At 48.3% G+C, this 19,914-nt stretch overlaps 1 protein-coding gene across 1 annotated transcript in view; it reads right to left on the bottom strand.

Moving 5' to 3' along the window:
* Window positions 1–11,530: 11,530 nt before the first annotated feature.
* Window positions 11,531–19,914, bottom strand: part of TGM3 (transglutaminase 3) — a 47,499-nt gene continuing 39,115 nt past the window's right edge. The window contains exons 11-13 of the mRNA XM_012455306.2: window positions 17,489–17,646; window positions 12,636–12,769; window positions 11,531–12,175 (exon numbers count right to left, since the gene is read on the bottom strand). Coding sequence (XP_012310729.2) covers window positions 12,028–12,175; window positions 12,636–12,769; window positions 17,489–17,646 — 440 coding nt within the window. The 3' untranslated portion in view covers window positions 11,531–12,027. The remainder of the gene's footprint in view (window positions 12,176–12,635; window positions 12,770–17,488; window positions 17,647–19,914) is intronic.

A 19,914-nucleotide genomic window follows, 5' to 3' on the forward strand; every position in this document is an offset into this window, starting at 1 on the left:
TTTCAATGTACTCTGGAGGGTGCTTATCTCACTCTTGATGAAACTCTTGATGCATGCTAAAATCACTGAGTCCCTGAGTCTGGCATTCACCAGTTGTTAAATTCTGGAGGCTGGTTGTAGTACCTAGGGCTCTCTCTGCTGGTTATAATTAAGATTTCATCAAGGCTGTCCCCAGCCCTAGCATCCCTGAGTCTTAACATTCCAGCCACAGCTATCCACGCCTACCCCTGTGGTTCTCCAGAAAAGGGGGCCTCTGCTCTGCTCTAGGCAGATCCTCAGATCCTTCAATCTAGGGATCTCCCTGGTGCCACAGACTCAGCCCTGATTAGACCACTCCTGACCAAAGAGAAATCCAAATCTCATCTCTTTCAAAAGTCCTCTCAATTACCTTCAGTCAGAATGAACTGTACTGTCAAATCCTGGTGCTGTGGGGTGGCAGTAAACAACCACTTTGACAGAGATGATGCTTTAGCCAGTGCCTAACCGACAGTAATAATTTGCTGAGCACTTACTATCTGCCAAGTGCTATTCTAAGTGTTCAACATATATTAACTCACTCATCATCATGAGTCTATGAGGTGGGCACCATTATTACCTGTATTGTACAAATGAGGAAACTGAGGTGCAGAGAGTTTAAGTAATTTCCCCAAAGTCACACAGCCAGTTAAGGGGCAGAGCAAGGATCCCTAGGCAGTCTGGTGCCGTAAATATCATTTTTATTATGACTGTGCCCACTGAGGCACTGTGAGGGCCTTGACATCCACGATCACATTTAGCTTTGCAGATGAGAACTTGGGACTTTGAGAGGAAGAGGAAGACGTTGCAGGAGACCCGGGTCTGCCTGTGCCCTTGCTCACCAAGTCAGCCCAGTGGGCCTCCTGCATCAGATGCATCTGTATGCCATAAAAATGCAAATTCTTTGTGAGTCTCAGCCAGTGAGCTTGGGGGTGGATTGTGAGTATCTCCATTTTAATAAGCACCCCCAGTTGATCCTGATTCACACAAAAGTTTGAGAAACCTTACCACCCTGCCCATCCCCGCCCATTAGAGCACATTCTATCAGTCACCTTAGATAATAACTACTCGAGGCTGGATGCGGTGGCTCACGCCTGTAATCCCAGCACTTTGGGAGGCCAAGATGGGTGGATCACAACGTCAGAAGTTCAAGATCAGCCTGGTGAAGATGCTGAAACCCTGTCTCTACTAAAAATACAAAAATTAGCTGGGCGTGGTAGCATGCACCTGTAATTCCAGCTACTTGGGAGGCTGAGGCAGGAGAATCTCTTGAACCCAAGAGGCAGCGGTTGCAGTGAGCTGAGATTGTGCCACTGCGCTCCAGCCTGGGTGACAGGACTCCGTCAAAAAAAAGAAAAAAAAAAAAAAAGGAGATAATAACTACTAGAGCGTGGATCTCTTTTTCTTTACAATGGTTAAAAATGCTTTCTAAACAATGCTTTCTGTGCAAGTAAAGAACTTTTGACAACAGTGGCTTAAAATCCTAAAGATCTTTATTTGTTTAGTTCATTAAAATGTCTAGAATTTGGCAGTCTCAAGACTGGTATAGCAGCTCAGCTGTGGCGCCGAAGGGCCTCGTTCCTCCAGCCCGTGGTTCACTCTCCTTGACTCTTGGCTGTTCTCTGTGCTTGTTGCTTCATTGCCACAAGGTGGTTGCTGCAGATCCAGGTGTCTCATCCAAACAGCTACTTCCCTAGATTTTGCTGCAGCAAGGGCACAGTCATGCGACAGTTTCAGCCTAGAAGATGTTCTCACCTGGAATTTTTACTTGGGAACTGGTGTCAAGAAGAAGAGGGCAGAGTGGGGACTCCATTCTGGGGGACAATGGTGATGGTCCTGGTGGCCAAAATGGACTCTCCGGCCACCTTATTCTTAGGTCAAGCAATGATGTGCTTACCTGTGGGTTTTGTGGTGCAACTTTGGCTGTGGTGCTCAGCTTCACGGTCACTCTTTGCGCCTGTGTGTTTTCTAAGCCTGATTCCCTAACATTTCCAGCTAAGCTATGAGTTTCCTGATGTCCTTTCAATATTTTCTCCTCTCCTTGATGCAGCCAGTGAATGTCCATTGCTACAGAAGGACTTACCAGGCTTGACTCCTTCAGGTCGCAGCTGAAACACAATTCCATGGAAGCGTCCCTGGGGCTCAGAGGAAAGTGGCCTATTATTCCCGGAACAAAACCTGTGTCTTTCCTTCCTCACACTTATTACAGCCTGTCAGCATTTTGTCTGATTACTTGCCCTCTGGCTCCCCACTAGGATAGAAGCTCCATGGAGCCATGGACCACTGCCTTCTTGTGTGGATAGCACAGAGCTTGACACACAATAGGTGTTGAAAATGGTTGCGGTTGAATAGATGAATGGATACAAGAATGGTTGAAGAAGGCTTGTTTTAAGATGGGGCTGACCTGGGAGTCCCCAGATGAGCAGATAAGCCCCTCGCTTCAGGTCACATTCCTTCCTCTAGAGTCATAATGAAGACTCCAGTTCTGTTCTTTTGCCATTGTTGACCACAAGAAGGCATCATGAAGAGAAAAGCCTATTCTTAAGCAGGGTCACAAGGGTTGTGCCTGCCCTGGGTGGGAGGGTGCCTGCCACCCCAACAAACACACCCTAGCCAAGCATAACAGCGAGTAATAATAAAGTAATAATTAGATAAAGACCGTAATTGGCTCTAACGCTTGTGCATAATGCCTAGTTAGACACTGATAACCCTGGAAATAACAGAGGGGACATGAATGATACCAGGGAGTTATTCACCAGGCTGACCTGTGTTGGGCTTATTCCAGTTGCTGTTGTTGCATAACAAACCATCCCTAAACATGGTGATAAAGAATGTCCATTTATTATTCTTATGGGTGAGGATTTCTGACAGGGCACAGTGGGGATGGCTTGCCTCTGCTCCACACTGTCTGGGTCTCAGCGTGAAGACTTGAGGGCTGAGGATAGCTCAGTGTCTGGCACTGACATTACCCGAAGGCTTATTTACTCACATGATTGGTGGTTGATTAGCTGATTTGTTGGCTGAATGCCCACATAAGGTATTTCCATGTGATCTGAACTTCCTTATAACATGGTGGCTGGGTTCAAGGGTGAGCACTGGTGGGCTGGAGTGGAAGAGACAGAGAGAAAGAGAAAGAGAGGAAGGACAGAAGCCATATTGCTCTTATAATTGATCAGAAGTCACATAGGATCACTGCCACTGAATTCTACTAGTCAAGGCACTCTCAAAGGACAACCCATATTCCAAGAGAGAAACTAGACTTCACCTTTTGATTGAGACAGGAAGAGCATGTAGAATTAGCAATACTATTGTGGTCACTTTGGGAAAATATAATCGGTTACGCCCCTTTCCCCACCCATCCCACACTGTTCTAACCCACTAAATTGGGAGTAATTCCAACCAGTCAAGGTCAGGTTCTTCCCAGTCTCTTCTACCTGCCTCTCAGCCTCATGTCGCTTTGGTTCATTAACACATCTTCCATTCTCCTGTTTCTCCCCCTGGCTGAATTTGAGGAAATCCTAACATTCTTCAAGGTCAGCTCTTATGAGATCCTTCCTGATGGCTCTGGCCTCCCAGCTGGGCCTTAGGGCTTCTTTTCCCTCTGAAACCTGCTTTTCCTTCCAGGACTGGTGTGGGGCTCTGAGCACCTGGGGTCTGAGCAAGCTTGACCAAAGAAGATGCAGCTTTGGCTTTCTGGGCTGAGGCCAGGATCTCAGCACAGTGATTAGGGAGTCAGACACAGAGAAGTGACTGAAGAGGGGCCAGAGCGAGGAGGGAAGGAGCTTCCCACATCACAAGTCCCCAGGGTCTACCTGTTGGAGGAAGAGCAACAGAGCTGTGCCCCATGAGACCTGGAGTCGCTGAATTGCTTAGGTGGAAAAGTGCTGGTGTCAGCTGCATGCTTCCTTCCTTCACAGCCCACTTCCAGTCCCTCATCACGTCTTGTGGGCTCTGCCTTCTCCACTTCCCACCCACCCATCGCAACCATCCTGGACCATGCCACCCTCATCTCTTACCTGGTGGTTACAACAACCTCCTCCATGGACTCCTTGCAGCAGCCAGAGGGTTTCTTTTAGAACACAAGTCATATCCTGTCACTTCTTTGCTCAAAACCTTCCTGGGCTTCCATCTCAATCACAACAGAAGACCAAGTCCTTACAACAGCTTACCTGGCCCCACAGGATCTGTGTTACCCTTACCCTCACCTGTTCACTGCAGGACCATTGGCTCCCTTGTCTTTCACAAACACGCCAGGGGTACTCCCAACTGGCTTTATTTCCCTGCCCCAGAACCTGCTCCTTCAGATGTTCACATGGCTCTCGCTCATCATTCATGTCAAATTTCCACCCAAATACCACCTGTCAGAGAGCCTTCCCTGCCCTGCCCAATCCCACCCCTGAAATGCCCCCATCCTGACTTTTATTCATCAGTGTACTAATCATTACTTGAATTTATATTTTCTATTTGATATCCATCTTATCATCTATTTCCTCCTACCTTCTCCCACTTCCATCCCACTACCCACCCTCCCACCTCCTTGATGATAAACTTTCAGAAAGCACAAATCATCTGCACTGAACCCCCAGAACCTGGTCACAGGAGAGACTCATTAATCACCTGTGATTCAGTGAAATCTTGGCCATATAATTTAATGGCCTGGTGCCCTCGGGAGGTCATATGTTGCAGAATCAGATGAGTTGGGTTGCCAGCGTCGAACACAAAATACCAAAACCTCTTTATAGAGTTATCCTCCCTGCCCCTACATGCATTTCATAATTAAACAGAAGGCTGGTCCTTCAGTATGAAGCACTGGCCATCAGATGATTTTACAAATACCTGTAATTCTCCCATCTACCAGTAGGAGGTGCCCTACTCTCATTCCTAAGGGTTAAGAAGTATTGAGAAGGGCGTACTTCATACTCATAACAGGCATGTCCTCTAGGGGAAGGAGTGGGGAAGGGGGAACTGTCTATTTTTTCACTCTTACAGGCTTACATATTTAAGGAATTTTTAAAATGTGAATATATTTGTATAAAAATAGTTTAATACATCCATACACTTATAAATTTTTTAGTAGAGAGAGCAAATTTGAGACAGAATGACCAGAAAGTCTGACTATATAAGTAATATTACTTAATTTTGTTCCAGATTGAACCCCCTTGATTACATCTTCTGAGGCATACTAAAAGTGCTTGCTTATTCCGTGAAAGTCAGAGGCACAGATCACCCAAGGCAGTGTGGGAGAACGATGGAGTTGCTACATAATCCTCCACTTTAATTGTAGTTTTGCATAGCACAACCAATTATGCTCTGAGGAGGGACAACACATTGAACTTATGTTAAGGTCACTGAACATATAATGTATTGTAATGTGACATCAATAAATCATCTTACGCATATTGACCTGTGTTTCCACCTGTAGACTGGCAACCATTGACAAATAAACAAATGATTGCAACGAAGTATGGTAAGTGATTATAAAGATATGTGAAGACTAGCATGAGAGCAAGGAACGGAGAGAATTTGCTTTAAACATCAGTTCCCCCATTGGTACCAGTGTGTAATAATGTTCACCTTTGAAGGCTGCTGGGAAGAGAAATGACATAATGTCAGGGAGATCCCCTGGTACTAACATTCACTGTAATGGGACATGTCAGATTTAGCTCTGTGAGGCTGGTTTCCACAGGTAAGTGCGATCAAGGTTGGGAGGAGGAGTGGTCTAGAGCCACAAATAGGACAGGCGAAGAGCCTGCTTCTGGGAATAGGGATGCTCATCAGCATAGGAATGAGAAAGCCAATAAACTAAGCAGTTGCAGGAAAGGAGGTTGGGAGGAGGCATCCAGAAATGCCTCCCTAGGGCTGGGTACCACAGCGCAGACACACTTCCTTGTTTCTGCTTCATTTTCTTCTGTATCTCTTTGTAAGCCTGTGATGGCATTTATCATTGGATACCTGTTTAGAATTTGTGTAGGTAGTACTGCATAACATACAGATTAGGCATTAGACCCAGACTACCCGGGTATGAATCCCAGCTCTGCCATTTACTATCTTATGATCTAAGTAACTCTCAAAATCTCTGCTTCCTTATTTGTAAAATGGGGATAATATTAGTACTTTCCTCAAAGGATTGTTGGAAGGATTAAGCAAATACTTATAATAGCCTTAGAACAGTGACTAGCATATTGTACACTCTCAATGAATGTGAGATATTAAAATTCAATCAGTCACTTCATTCATTCATTCATTCCCAATTTTGTTTACTTTTTGGCTCTTTTATGAATTCTTATCGGTGCTTAATCTACACCAGGCACTATGCTAAGTGTGGAGAATGCAGGGCTAGAGAAGACATGGCTTTTGCCCATGACAAGTACATAGTCTAGGACAGGGGAGGAGAGATGTAGGCCAGATGACTTTAAGCCAAAGTGGTTCAAAAAGACAATGGAAAGGAAAGCATAGAGAAAGAAGAGACCAGGTGTGCTTGGATGCAGCCATGTGGGAGGGAGATGGAGAAGGTTCTGCAGGAGAGGGAACATTTGAGTTGAGTGCTGGAGAGTGAATAAATATTTTCATGGGGATAATATAATAATCAATAATAACAAGCCACATGAAAATATAGTGACAAAACAACAACCAGTTCTGTGGCTGGCAATTTGTGTTAGGCTCAGCTGGAGAGTTTTCTACTGAACTTCACTCCAAATTCAAATTTTAAAATAGATATGGAGAAACTCTGGATTTCTTCCTCAATGGGTTTTGATAGTTTGTGTCTTTCAAGGAATTTGTTCACTTTATCTAAGTTGTCAAATTTTTTTTTTGAGACAGGGTCTGGTGCCTGTTACCCAGGTTAGAGTGCAATGGCCCGATCTCAGCTCACTGCAACTTCTGCCTCCTGGGCTCAAACCATCGTCTCACCTCAGCCTCCCGAGTAGCTGGGATTACAGGTGTGCACCATCACACCCAGGTAATTTTTGTATTTTTAGTAGAGACGGGATTTCACCATGTTGGTCATGCTGGTCTTGAACTTGTGGCCTCGTGATCTGCCTGCCTCAGCCTCCCAAAGTACTGGGATTACAGGTGTGAGCCACCGCACCCGGCCTTTGCCTTCTTTTTCTATTAATTGAGTATTCTTTACTATTACGTTGTGTTTACTTTGTCGGTTTATTACCGATAACTGGGTCTTCTTGTTTGTTTGTTTGTTTTTAGATGGAGTCTCATTCTGTTGTCCAGGCTGGAGTACAGTGGTATGAGCTCAGCTCACCGCAAACTTCACCTCTCGGGTTCGAGAGATTCTCCTGCCTCAGCCTCCTGAGTAGCTGGGATTACAAGCATGCACCAGCATGCTCAGCTAATTTTTGTATTTTTAGTAGAGACAGGGTTTTGCCATGTTGGCCAGGCTGGTCTCAAACTCCTGACCTCAGGTGATCCACCTGGTTCAGCCTCCCGAGGCGCTGGGATTACAGGTGTGAGCCACCATGCCCAGCCTGTTTTCTTTTCTTTTTCTTTTTTGAGACAGGATCTCACTCTGTCATCCAGGCTGGAGTGCAGTGGCACCACCTTGGCTCGCTGCAACCTCTGCCTCCTGAGTTCAAGTGATTCCCCGGCCTCAGCCTCCTGAGTAGCTGGGATTACTACAGGCGTGCCACCATGCCCGGCTAATTTGTTTGTATTATTTGTTTTTTTATGAGAGATGAGGTTTCACCATTTTGGCCAGTCTGGTCTTCAACTTCTGATCTCAAGTGATCCACCCATCTCGGCCTCCCAAGGTGCTAGGATTACAGGTATGAGCCACTGTGCCGGCCTTCTTTTCTTTTACTAGTTTCTTTAGGTTTATAGTATATATCTTTAACTTGTCACAGTCTGTCTTCAATTAATATTTTATTACTTCATGTAGTATATAAGAAATTTACATCAGTGTATTTTTATTTTCCCCTTCTGGCCATTGCTATTATTTTCATACATTTGATTTCTACAATGATGCTTTAAATGTAGAGGATGCCACCACTGAATTTCTTAGTAATGTTGGGGTGGGCTTATAAGGATGGGAGAAATGACTGTGGCCATCTTTGCAAACACTCTGCCACATATAGTATTTATTGAGCCTCTATTATGCACAAAGCATATTAAATCTTCATGAGAGAGGCATTATTATTACCCTCATTGTATGAAACAGAAAAACTATGGAAAGAGGGGTTAGGTAGTACGATCAAGCTTATGAAGCTGGGAAGTGATGGAGCTGAGCCGTGAATGGAGGCAAATGGAGAAGCAAGTGCAGTAGTGGGTCTATATCTTCTCTGAATGATGCATTCTGATGTGGTTTGGATGTATGTTCCCTCTAATTCTCATGTTGAAATGTGATCCCAGTGTTGGAGGGGGGGCCTGGTAGGAGGTGTTTGGTTATAAGGGTGGATGGCTCTGTCACTACTCATTTCTGATGGCCTTAGTGAATGGTGGGTGTGTCCTCTGGGCCCTCTGAGGGAACATAATCCTTTGGAAGATGTCTCCTGGCCCCTTGTAATATGTCAACTCCAGCATGCCCATTTCCCTGAGCCTTTTAATTCTTTCCTCTATCATGCATCATGGCAATTCAGCCATTTCAACTGTACTTAGCATAAGCCATCACTTCTTCCAGATATTTGGAGCCATTAAGCCAGTTTGCACCAGCTCTCAGGATCCTCACCTGGGTGTTAAATCTTATATCACAAATGAATGGCCCCAAGTCAATAAATTCTTCATTGTTTAGGCTTATGCTACAGCTTCCTTGATTAAGCACCCTCAAATCCACTCCCAGAGATCTCCCATGATCCTGCTGTCACATGATGGCTAGTTTCTCCCATCCTGTGGACTACGGTCCCTTTATTTCTTTATCAGACATGGCACAACCCCAACTGAGTTATGCTGCAAGTTAACATGACTTATCATCCCGGGGGCCAAGAGAAGAGGCAGACATACATCCTAAGTAGGACTCCTATTGCAGGGGAGAGATTTTTCCACTGTCTTCCCATATGGGGTAGAAGGTGAGGAGAGAAGTTACTGGATCTTAATAGGAAGGAGATCAGGCAGGCCTATGGGCTCTGAGGGTCCAGAGGAGTCCGGGAGTCAAAATCTTTGAGGGCATCCACCCAAATGTACCCATTCCATATTGCCTGGGATAATATGGGATGAGGATGGGGTTCATGGCAGCTGGATGGTGAGTGATTCAACCCCAAATCCCTAATTTACTGACTGCTTTTTTTTTCTTAAGAGATGAGGTCTCACTGTGTCATCCAATCTGAAGTACAGTGACACAATCATAGCTCACTGCAGCCTCAAACTCCTGGGCTCAAATGATTCTCCTGCCTCAGCCTCCTGAGTTGCTGGGACCACAGGTGCGAGCCACCTCACTTGACCTGACTGCTTTCTTATGCCAGTCCTAGCATCAATTAGGAGTGATATCCTAGTATCAGCTAGGAATCCTCCAGGAAATAGACACTGAGATGGAGTTGGGAGTTTAAGAGGTTTATTGAGGGATAATGCCTTTGAAAGATAAAAGGGAAGAAAGCAAGTTTGGGCAGGGGAGAGACTCAGACTGCAATGCAGATCTGACAGTGTCTTAACCAACCCAACAGAATGCTCCGGAGCAAAAACTGCCCACTATAGGAATCCGATGTTGGACAGAAACCACCAGGCCTTGGTTCCCTACTGGCTTAGTAACTGTCTGGGACTGCCCAGGAAGAAAATGGACTAATCTCAAAAGCTGAGATTGAGCCCAAAGGTGCTAACAGCTGGAAGCTGTCAACTAATTGAACTGCAGCTGAACGAGTTCTTTCCTGGCGGGACAAATGAGTGACACCCACGCATGGCTAACGTAAGTAAGAATGGACCAGGCTTCTTCACACAGCAATCTCAAGGTAGTGTTCCAAGAGGGTGAAGACAGATGCACACAAGCCCTCTTAAGCCCTAACCTTTGGAATTCACATAATTCACCAGACTAGGTCACAGATCCACCTTCAAAGCAGTAGCTGGCAAAAGGGAAGGGGATTGCTGTGATGGGCTTAGACCAATCAGAACTTACCCTCTGAGGCTGGCCGAATTGGTTTTGGGCCCCAGACGAAACCAGGGTTCAATTAGCAAGAAAGGAAGAATGACTGTCGGCCACCAGAAGTGTCTGATACATTAGCACAGTGGCTTTGGCTCTAAAGGTAGACAGAAGGGTTTGAACCCCAATTTCTCCACTTCATGGCTCTGTGCTCTTGCACCAATTACTCAGCATCTCTGAGCTTTAGCTTCTTCAATGGTAACGTGGGAGGTAGCAGCAGCTATCCCATAGGTGTGCTGGGAGGATTAAATGAGACACTGCAGATAAAGCACTTGGCTCAGAGTTTGGTCCACAGTAACCATTCTCAAGAGGCAGTGACTAATACATCCTGAGTTTCATGATCTCCTCAAGTGTGTAAAAATAAAATTAATAAAATTGACAACTAAGCCCAGTATTTGGCAGGGCAAGGAGGTGCAAGCTTCCTGTGGTCAGTGTATCCCATGAAAGAAACTGGCTCAAGCTATCATGAAAGCACACTCCTTCCAGGGCAGTCAGAGGTAGTGGGGTGCACCTTCAGGGTCGGAACCTGAGACCACGTTGCCTGCATCTGGCAACAAGCAGTGCAGAAAGCCTGCATTTCAACGCCGGCGACACACAGAGCGTCACTGGCTGCGTTACACCAGCACCAGTGAAACAGACAATCGTCACTTTTATTCTCCTTCTCTCTCTGCTCCAACTCTGAGGGATCAAGCAACTCCCCACTTGAGGAAGGAAGGGAAAGAAGGTGAGAGATGGACAGTGCCTCCTTTGCAGGCATGAGTAAGGCCTGTGCTGCACACGGGAGAGAAGATTTGAGCTGGGTGTGAGGTTTCTATTTAGATTCAACTGGTCTCTTAAGTTCAGAAAATGATGTAGAGTTGTCAAAATGGGATTAGTCAGCACAAGTGACGGGAAAGCTAATGGGATCTGCTTGAGGTTATTTTAAGGGACAAAGACTGAAGAACCATCAGAGTGTGTATAAAGGCAGAGAAGATTCAGGTTGAGTTAACAGCGCTGTGGCTGGTGGAAGCACACATTCGCTCCTGGCTGCTAGAGGAATGTGGAACCCCGTATGTGCAGAGGCTGGGCCACCTCCAGAGCCTGCTCTGGCAGAGGGTTCCAGCAAAAACTGAAGTCCACTCTCACTGTGATGCATGTAGAAAGGCCTGAAAAGCTTGCCCAGCTACACAGAGAATGTTTGAAGCCTTCTGTGACCAGGAGCTACCTCCCAAGGCAGTCGTATCTATTTTTGGACATCACGTTAGAAAGTTTTCCTAAACTGGCTTGAAATGTTTCCCCATTTTTGCACCTAAAGCCTTGCAGATCAAGCTCACTCCCTTTGGACATTGAAACACAGAGAACATGGCCTCCTCAAGTTTATTCCCTGCTCCAGAAGGTCACGGCCACAGCCCGTCTCTCCTTCGCCACCACTGGTGCAACGGCAGTCAGGTAGAGTCGGCGCCATGTGATCACACTTATTTAACATTTATTTTGAGTTAGGGTGTGGGTGGTGTAGCAGGTGCCTAACCATCCCCTGCCCTCTGTGGTGGCCTGAGAGAGGAGCAGGGATGCCCCATGCAGGCTGGGGATCAGCAAACGCTCTAGACCAGCTTCTCTCCTGCATCCCGTTTGGAGAGTCCCTGGGTCAGGGGCCAGTCCATCCTGCAGCATTGAAGGGCATAAGGGATGAGCAGGACTGTGGGGCTCACAGAGCAGGCAGTCCTGGGGAGGAGCGGCCAGGGAATGTGCAAAAGTGATCGAGTCATGGGCCAGGGTGGCCCCAGCCCTGACCTGGGGGAGAGGGGAGGGGGGATGTGCTGGAGCCTGGGGGTCCATGTCTGGCAGCCTTGGGAGATGGAGAGGGTTTCCCGGGCTGGACAGCATGGGCAGGGGGTTCGTTCCATGGTGAGCCCTCCCTGCTCCGTGTTACCCAAGTTTGTACGGGAAGCCACCAGGGCCCTTCACTCCGCTACATCGATGGACAGCATGGCCTTGATTGCATGGAACTTATTGCAGGAGAAGTCGGCGAGCAGCTGCTTGGTGCCACTCCGGGTGGGCAGGATCTCAAAACGGACCCGGGACCGCTCCTTGGGACGCAGGGTCGGCACACTGATGGGGAGGGCACGGATCAGTGTTGATGGGAGACAGATGGACCTTGGACTGGCCGGGCCTTCTGCGGCCACCTGTCCTGCTCTGGTGGGGGCTGGGCAAGGCCACTGCTTCTTTAGCTCCCTCTAGCTGTCTCTCTGGGTTATGGGGCCCCTCCAGCCCTGGGACACTTCAGCAGGGGAAGTGGGAGGGGGTCCCATGATCTCCCAGATATTCTAAGCCCTGAAGGTCAGTTCTTAGCTCTGGTGACCTGGACTTCCCAGGAATTCAAGTTTGTTTGGTGAACCCCCAAACCAAATGCAAAGGCAGATTCTAGAGTTCCAAGACCCCCAAAAGAGTAAAGAACTCAAGGTCACAGGGAGCTCTGTCTGTCCCACCCTGGGACCCGGGGATCTGGAGGCACCCCCCAACCACATCCCCTCCCGCCATCCCCGCGTCGCCACTTGGGCCCGGGACTCACTCGATCTTCAGGTTACCCAACAGCAGGCCGCTTCCCTCCACCATCAGCACACAGTCCCGCACCGGCTCATCCAGGGGATTGGAGAAGAGCATCTGCACATTGACAGGCTTCCGCACACGAGCCTCGCTCAGCACCTACGGAGGAGAGGGGCTGCCGAGTCAGGACCCCAGCTGCTCAGCCCCTGCCTGCACCTTGGTGAGGGCTGGGCAGGGTGACTTAGTGAAGGGGGTGATGCCACTGAGGATGAAGGAAGGGGAGATCATTTATGTAGCCCTCCTGGTGTCAGGCACATTGTGCCGGATACTCCCTGCCTCCCAATACACAGGATGGTCCTAGGACATTATCCCGTGCTGTGGATGAGAACCCCAGCTTCGAGGAAGAAGGAGTTCACTGCAGTGGCCGACAGCACTGTGACTTCCCTGTCCTGACTCCAGTCCAGCCCCTGCTTCCCAGCACAGCCCAACCCCACTGTGGGCTCTGTGAGGGTCAGGACATTTTTCATGCTAAATTTAATTTTTGTAGGGATAGGGTCTTGCTATGTTGTCCAGGCTGGCTTCAAACTCCTGGCCTTAAGTGATCCTCCTGCCTTGGCCTCCCAAAGCACTGGGATTACAGATGTGAGTCACTGTGCCCAGCCACATGCTGGATTTAATATTACTTTCCTTGGTTTTCCTGCTTATGGGTCCTGTTTCTTCCTTTAAAGCTTGAAGCTCCCTCCCTGAGAGGCTCCACAGGTGTTGAAAAAGGCAGCCCCGGGCCCTACAGCTACACACACCCTGGCTCACACTGTTGCCCCTTAAACTCTTTTTCCAGGGGTTGAGTCCCCCCCAGCTCAATCCAGGCTACTCTCTGCTGACACCCCAGTCTATCAATGTCCTTCTAAACTTCTAAAGCCCAGAGGTTCCCTGTGCACCATTCATAGCCTGGGCGGGGCTCTAACACCACACTGTCCTTGCTCAGCGATCAGAACAGGTGGAGGCTGGGTTTGGGGTCAGGAAAGCAACTTGACTATTATTCAGACAAAAAGATGAAAGTTGCTGTGTTTCTGCCAAGAAATGGCCATAATTCATTCTGGACAGACAAGTCATCTCTTTGAGCCTCAACGTCCTTATCTGATAAAGAAGGACAATCATCTCTCCCCTCCCAGAAGGGGCCATATGAGATCAGGGATGGGGAAGAAAGTATTTTGGAAATAAAAATGGAAATTGTATGGCTACTGGATTTCTTTTCTTCTTCTTTTGACGATGACCGGAAGTTGCTGGCCTTTTTTTTTTTTCAGTTGGGTTTTTGTTTTTCTTGTCACCAATCCTCAGAGTGGCCATTTTACAGTGACAGATATGAAGTTCAGGCTGATTCAATAACCTGGAAAATTCACACACTAGGAAGCAGCAGAGCCCAGCTGGATCTAAAGTCTTTGCTCTTTCTAATAGGCTCTGCAATACCTCCCAGTAATTTGTGAATAATTGAAGCATTTTAGACCTCATGCTCTGCATTATCATTTCTTCCATGAAACTGATGTAAGTGTATGACATAATTTGAAGAGTGAGGCATAATTTCGTGCTATTGGGTTATAACAAAGCTGTACAGATGTTGCCGCATTTTTCATGCTGATATTTAATTTGAGATTTCCATGCACTTTTTTCTTTCTTTAATGCTGCTTACCACTCTCTCCTATTGACCCAAATCTGTAAATGTACCCAGAGGAGAGGATAAAAGCCACCAAAAACCTGAGTTTGATTGTCACAGATGATGGGTCAATTGGGAGGACATCAGCCTTTGGAAACAATGTTAAGATATTTTTTTTGCCTCGTTTCGTGGTCTAAGGTCCTCAATGCTACTTATCAGTCAATACCAGGTTAGATAACGGGGTTTTACCCAAATTCTTGTCTTTTTATACAGATCACCTTCTCCAGTTTAATAACCTGTGCTCTGCTCTGAGTGAGCTGTGCATTGATCCATTCAATAGACACAAGAATGCCTTGATTTTTTGAAGGCTTAGGTGGAGGAAAGAATGTGCCCAAGAGAAGAAAGATCAGGAGTCATTTAAAAAGATTAAATTTTTAAAGAGTTCATGATGGCATATTTCTAGCCTGTGTATATTTTGATTTCCTTTCTAAAGATATTTTATTATCTTTAAAGATAAGTAGACTTGCCACGGAAATCCGAAAGATGCATAGCAAAAGTGTTGTATAAAAGATAACGCTGGAAGAAGGTTTGAGGACATTGGATAAGGGAATATAATGGGGAAAAAAAACTAACTTTTTTTTTTTTTAAACAGACAGAGTCTCACTCTATTACCCAGGCTGGAGTGCAGTGGCACAATTTCCGCTCACTGCAACCTCTGCCTCCCAGGTTCAAGCAATTCTCCTGCGTCAGCCTCCCAAGTAGTTGGGATTACCGGTGCCTGCCACTTCACCTGGCTAATTCTTTTGTATTTTTAGTAGAGATGGGGTTTCGCGATGTTGGCCGGGCTGGTCTCGAACTCCTAGGCCTCAGGTGATCCACCCGTCTCGGCCTCCCAAAGTGCTGGGATTACAGGAGTGAGCCACTGCGCCCGGCCAAAAGCTAACTTCTTTTAAACACTGATCATTTTAATACAGAGTGTTTTTACAACTGAACTGGCAGCCACCCAGTGTCATTTTCTAGCCTCAGGAGTTAGAATGGGCACTCTGCTGTCCACCAAGTCTAGAGAGATGGGGAGTGTTTCTCAGAAAGGCCTTGTGAAGCAGGAGAGGCTGCCACATGCAGGCACAAGCACAGACTGACAGTGACCTCTCCTCTGTGCAGGGAAGAATGCAAGCCCACAGCCAAGGGACGGGCTCTGTTCCAGTCCGGCCCGAGGAAGGGGCTGTTTCTCTGCTACAAATATTGGTTATCCACTAAGACACTGTGCCACGGGAGACAGTGATGAACTCAGAACAGAGTAACACCTGCCCTCGTGGAGTTTACGGTTGGATAGAGGTTCACAACCAAATAATTGCACAAAGAAAGATACTATTCCAACTGGGAGAAACGCCTTGAAGGAAAAGGACAGCAGGTTCTCAGGGTGTAAAACTGAGACCACGCCTAATTTGGGAGCTCAGGAAAGGCCTCCCTGAGGAAAGGACACCCTGCAAGGGAAGTAACTTATTGTCCCAATGACGGAGTTGGAACAACTGAGACTTGGATTAAGGGACCAGCTCAGTGTTACTACTAATCAATGGAGGGGTTTAGATTCAATGCCAGATCCATTGGTTACAGGGTCCAGGGCCTGAACGACCACCCCTCTCTCCTGCTCCCAGACTGGCTGCCCAGTCACTGGCTCTCTAGCCCCTGAGGTAGGGACCAACTCCCCCATCCTGAAGCACAGTCCAAACTAACCAGGACAGTGGAAGGATGCAATTGCAGGCCAGCTATGGGAGAACCGGGCCTCGTATCAGAGTTATCAACCTAGAGCTCCCTGCCCTCCTTGAGGTCAGGAACCCCTGCAGCCAGGTTACAGCTTAGCGAGGGGTGGGCCAGGGCAGCCGTGAGTGTCTGGCTCCTCCCGGTTTCTGGGGCTTGGGAAGCCAGTGGCATTGTGATGGCTCAGGGAAAGGCAATTTCTATCTAGACAGCTGGGGCAGATGCTTGGTACAGCAAATGAGAGAGGGCAGGGCCCGGCCCATGAGGCTCTTGGTTGAGCCTCAAGGGAAAACCTCATGATCGCTCTCCATTTGTCTGTCTCCTTGTCCAGCCTTTTACATTTCAGACCTATACTGCCTGGCTTCAGCACCCTCCACCCTGGGCTGGAGGGACCAGGCATGGGGGCTGCTGGGTGACGGACAGGCTTGGAGTTAGCATAGGTGGTCCTGCCAGTGCTGAGGAAGGGACAGAGTGGCATGAGGGGCCTCCCACAGACCTGCAAGCCCCCATGCCTGGGCTTCTGAGAAGGAGACTGGGGGTGAAAGCTGCAAACAAAAGGAAGCCCTATGAGCAGAGAAAGAGCGGTCCTTGTTCTCAGCCACTTTGAATATCCTGTTGCTGGCTAGTGATGTACCAGGGTGCCTTGGAGGGGCATGGGCTGAGAGTCCCAGGATGCCTTAGAGGGGCATGGGCCGAGAGTCCCAGGATGCCTTAGAGGGGCATGGGCTGGGAGTCCCAGGACGCCTTGGAGGAGCATGAGCTGAGTCCCAGGGTGCCTTAGAGGGGGCATGGGCTGAGTCCCAGGACGCCTTGGAGGGCATGGGCTGGGAGTGCCAGGGCCTGAGGTGTAGCATTGGCTCTGGCAGAAGCCGGTTCTTCCCTTCTCTCTGGACCTTGGTTTACTTGTGTGAAACGAGAGCACAGGAACATGTGACAAGGCTCCTAAGCGTCCACGATTCCGTAACTCCAGGGTCTAGACAGCGGAGAGATGCTGTGGCTCATGCCTGTTTCTCCTCTGGTCCATGAACAGGGGGCTGGGCTGTGGCCCTGACATGTCAGCTCGCTGTGCCCAGGACTCACAGCTGTGCCTCTCTGTGGTTCCCAAGCCTGGCATAACCCAAAACACAGCAGATGCTCAGTAGCTGAGCGAGAGGGGAATGAGCTGAAAAGAGTCCCTCCAACCCCCTCCGCAGCTGATGCCCCCAGTGATTCTAAACTAGAACCCGAGAAGCAGCCAGGCAAATGCATGCATTTATCTCACCAGACGGGGAGAAGGAACACGGGCCTGAATGGGAGTTCTTGGCTGGTCTAATTGGCAGAGGCTGGACCTGAGCTGGACCCAGTTCTCTGTCCCTCCCAGCAAGTAAAAAACTCTCCTTTGCTGTCTGGGAGAGCTGTGGCTCACAGGGACGGTGGGGCTCATGGGAGCTGGGCTGGCTGTGGGGCAGCTCCCCTTCCCACCCCATTACCTCCAGGGTCAGAGTGGGGTTGTCCAGGATGACGTCCCGCTCCACCACCACCTCAGGCTCGTCTGGGACCTTGCACACGGCTGTGATCCGGATCATGTTGTCTGACTTCAGGTACTTCTCATACTGCGCGTACGAGATCTTCACGGGATACTCTGTCTCTGGAAGGACAAGCCAGGGGATCGGAGTGAGGGGGAGTGGGGATGGCTTGTGAACCTTCCTCAGAACTGACGCCAAGCCAACGCAGGGCGAGCTAGTGGGAGGATCTGCAGCCCTGGGCTGGACTGAGCCCTCCTTGGGCCAGGTGCTGTGAGAAGCGTCCCCCTGGTTAGGGTGGGCTCCAGAGCAGGGGCCAAGGAGACCCCAGGACTCTCTCTGGCTGGGCAGATTCCCAGGAGAATGAGCTTGTAGGTGATAAAGATACTGCTGCTTCCTCCCCACCCTGAAAAGTGTTGGAGGGCAAGTGTCCTTTTTTTGATTTTTTAAATTATTTGTAGAGATGGGGTCTCCCTATGTTGTCCAGGCTGGTCTCAAACTCCTGGACTCAAGTGATCCTCCCACCTTGGCCTCCCAAAGTGATGGGATTATAGGCAGAGCACTGTGCCCGGCCATAGGCATCCTTTTGAGGGGCAGGGGAAGAATACAGATGCCACCTGATTGCCTAACAACAGTAGCAATCATGACAGTAACACAAATAATAAGTAGGAAGGGAAGCCGGGGTATTGGCCAAATAAACGCTTAGGATCCTCCCAGTCGTCTAATAGCCCGGGGTTCTACTGCCACTGCATCCCCTTCATACCTTAGGTCTCTTCTGCTTCTAAATCATCCACACACCAGCCAGACAAAGCCATAGAAAGCTGGGTTTTTTTGAGACAGAGTCTCTCACTGTCATCTGGGCTGGAGTGCAGTGGCGTGATCTTGGCTCACTGCAGCCTCGGCCTCCCAGGTTCAAGTGATTCTCCTGCCTCAGCCTCTCAAGTAGCTGGGATTACAGTCACCTGCCACCATGTCCAGATAATTTTTTTGTATTTTTAGTAGAGATACGGTTTCACTATGTTGGCCAGGCTAGTTTCAAACTCCTGACCTCGTGATCTGCCTGCCTCAGCCACCCAGAGTGCTGGGATTACAGGTGTGAGCCACCGCGCCTGGACTAGATAGCTGTTTTGTTTTGCTTTGCTTTGTTTTTTTTTTTTTTTCTAAATCACTCTTCTTCCGTGTCACATATCACTTCAAACATCTTCTGTGGCTCCTCGTTGCCTTAGATACAGTTCAGACCTCTCAGCCTGGCCCTGCGTCACCTGTCCCTTAAAAGAACCTTCCTCACTTCTTGTTCTGCAGACAAAACAGGCACCTTTTGTCCCCATATTTTGACTCACAGCGTTCCTCCAGATGGAAATTCCTCCCCTGGCTTTTCTCCATGCATCTGGCTCCTTTCCCATGCTTTAAGGCCTCTCTTCTGACCCTGTGGGCCACGGGGCCCCCCTCCTCTGATAGGCTTAGGTGCTCTCCTCCCTCAGGCTGTCATGCTGGGTGGCCTGGGGTTGCCCCAGAACCCACAGTGTCACATACTCTTTTAGGTAAGACTGTGCAGAGGAAGCTGCCTCTGCTTTTAGCACTGGAGGAATTTGCCATCACTGCCTTACACGTGGAGAGGGCAAGCCTTTGCATCAGCTGATCCAAGCCTCACCATCAGTGACCACTGAGGTTCAGAAAGGGAGGGAGACTTCGCCAGGGTCATCCAGCAACGACTTGGCAGACAACCAGACTCTAAGACCACTGTATACCTGCCTCCTCTCTCTTTTCCAATCAGTTCTGCAAAAGGATTTTTTAAAAACCATTTCCATCTTGTGAATTTTTTTTTTGATTTCCAAAAGTTGTTCTTTTGGCCAGGCATGGTGGCTCATGCCTGTAATCCCAGCACTTTGGGAAGCCAAGGTGGGAAAATTGCTTGAGGCCAGGAGTTTGAAATCAGCCTGGGTAACACAGTGAGACCCCATCTCTACAAAAAACTTTAAAAATTAGCTGGGCGTGGTGGCATGCCTGGAGTCCTAGCTACTTGGGACTATAGCTACTTGGGAGGCTGAGGCAGAAGGATTACTTGAACCTGGAGTTTGAGGCTGCAGTGAGCTATGATCACTTCAGCTTCAGCCTGGGAGACACAGCAAGACTACCTCAAAAAAAAAAAAAAAAAAGAAGCTCTTTGAGTTTCTAAGGTCAGTAACAGCCAGGCAGTTGCTTCTGATATTGAAAAGGTTTCTGTTAAAATTCTGCCAGAAGACAGATGGTTAGGGGATACTACCTTCTGACAGGTGTGACACTTCTCAGTTTCTTTGGAGACAGAATCCTTTCAAGATTGGCTGTATAATTAATCAGTTTCTATTAGTCCCTTATGTGAAGTGAATAACCACCCCACCCTTGTTAATCTGGTT

This window comes from Aotus nancymaae, unplaced genomic scaffold (assembly GCF_030222135.1).
Source record: "Aotus nancymaae isolate 86718 unplaced genomic scaffold, 86718_ANA_hifiasm-v0.15.2.pri h1tg000029l, whole genome shotgun sequence".
Classification (NCBI taxonomy): domain Eukaryota; kingdom Metazoa; phylum Chordata; class Mammalia; order Primates; family Aotidae; genus Aotus; species Aotus nancymaae.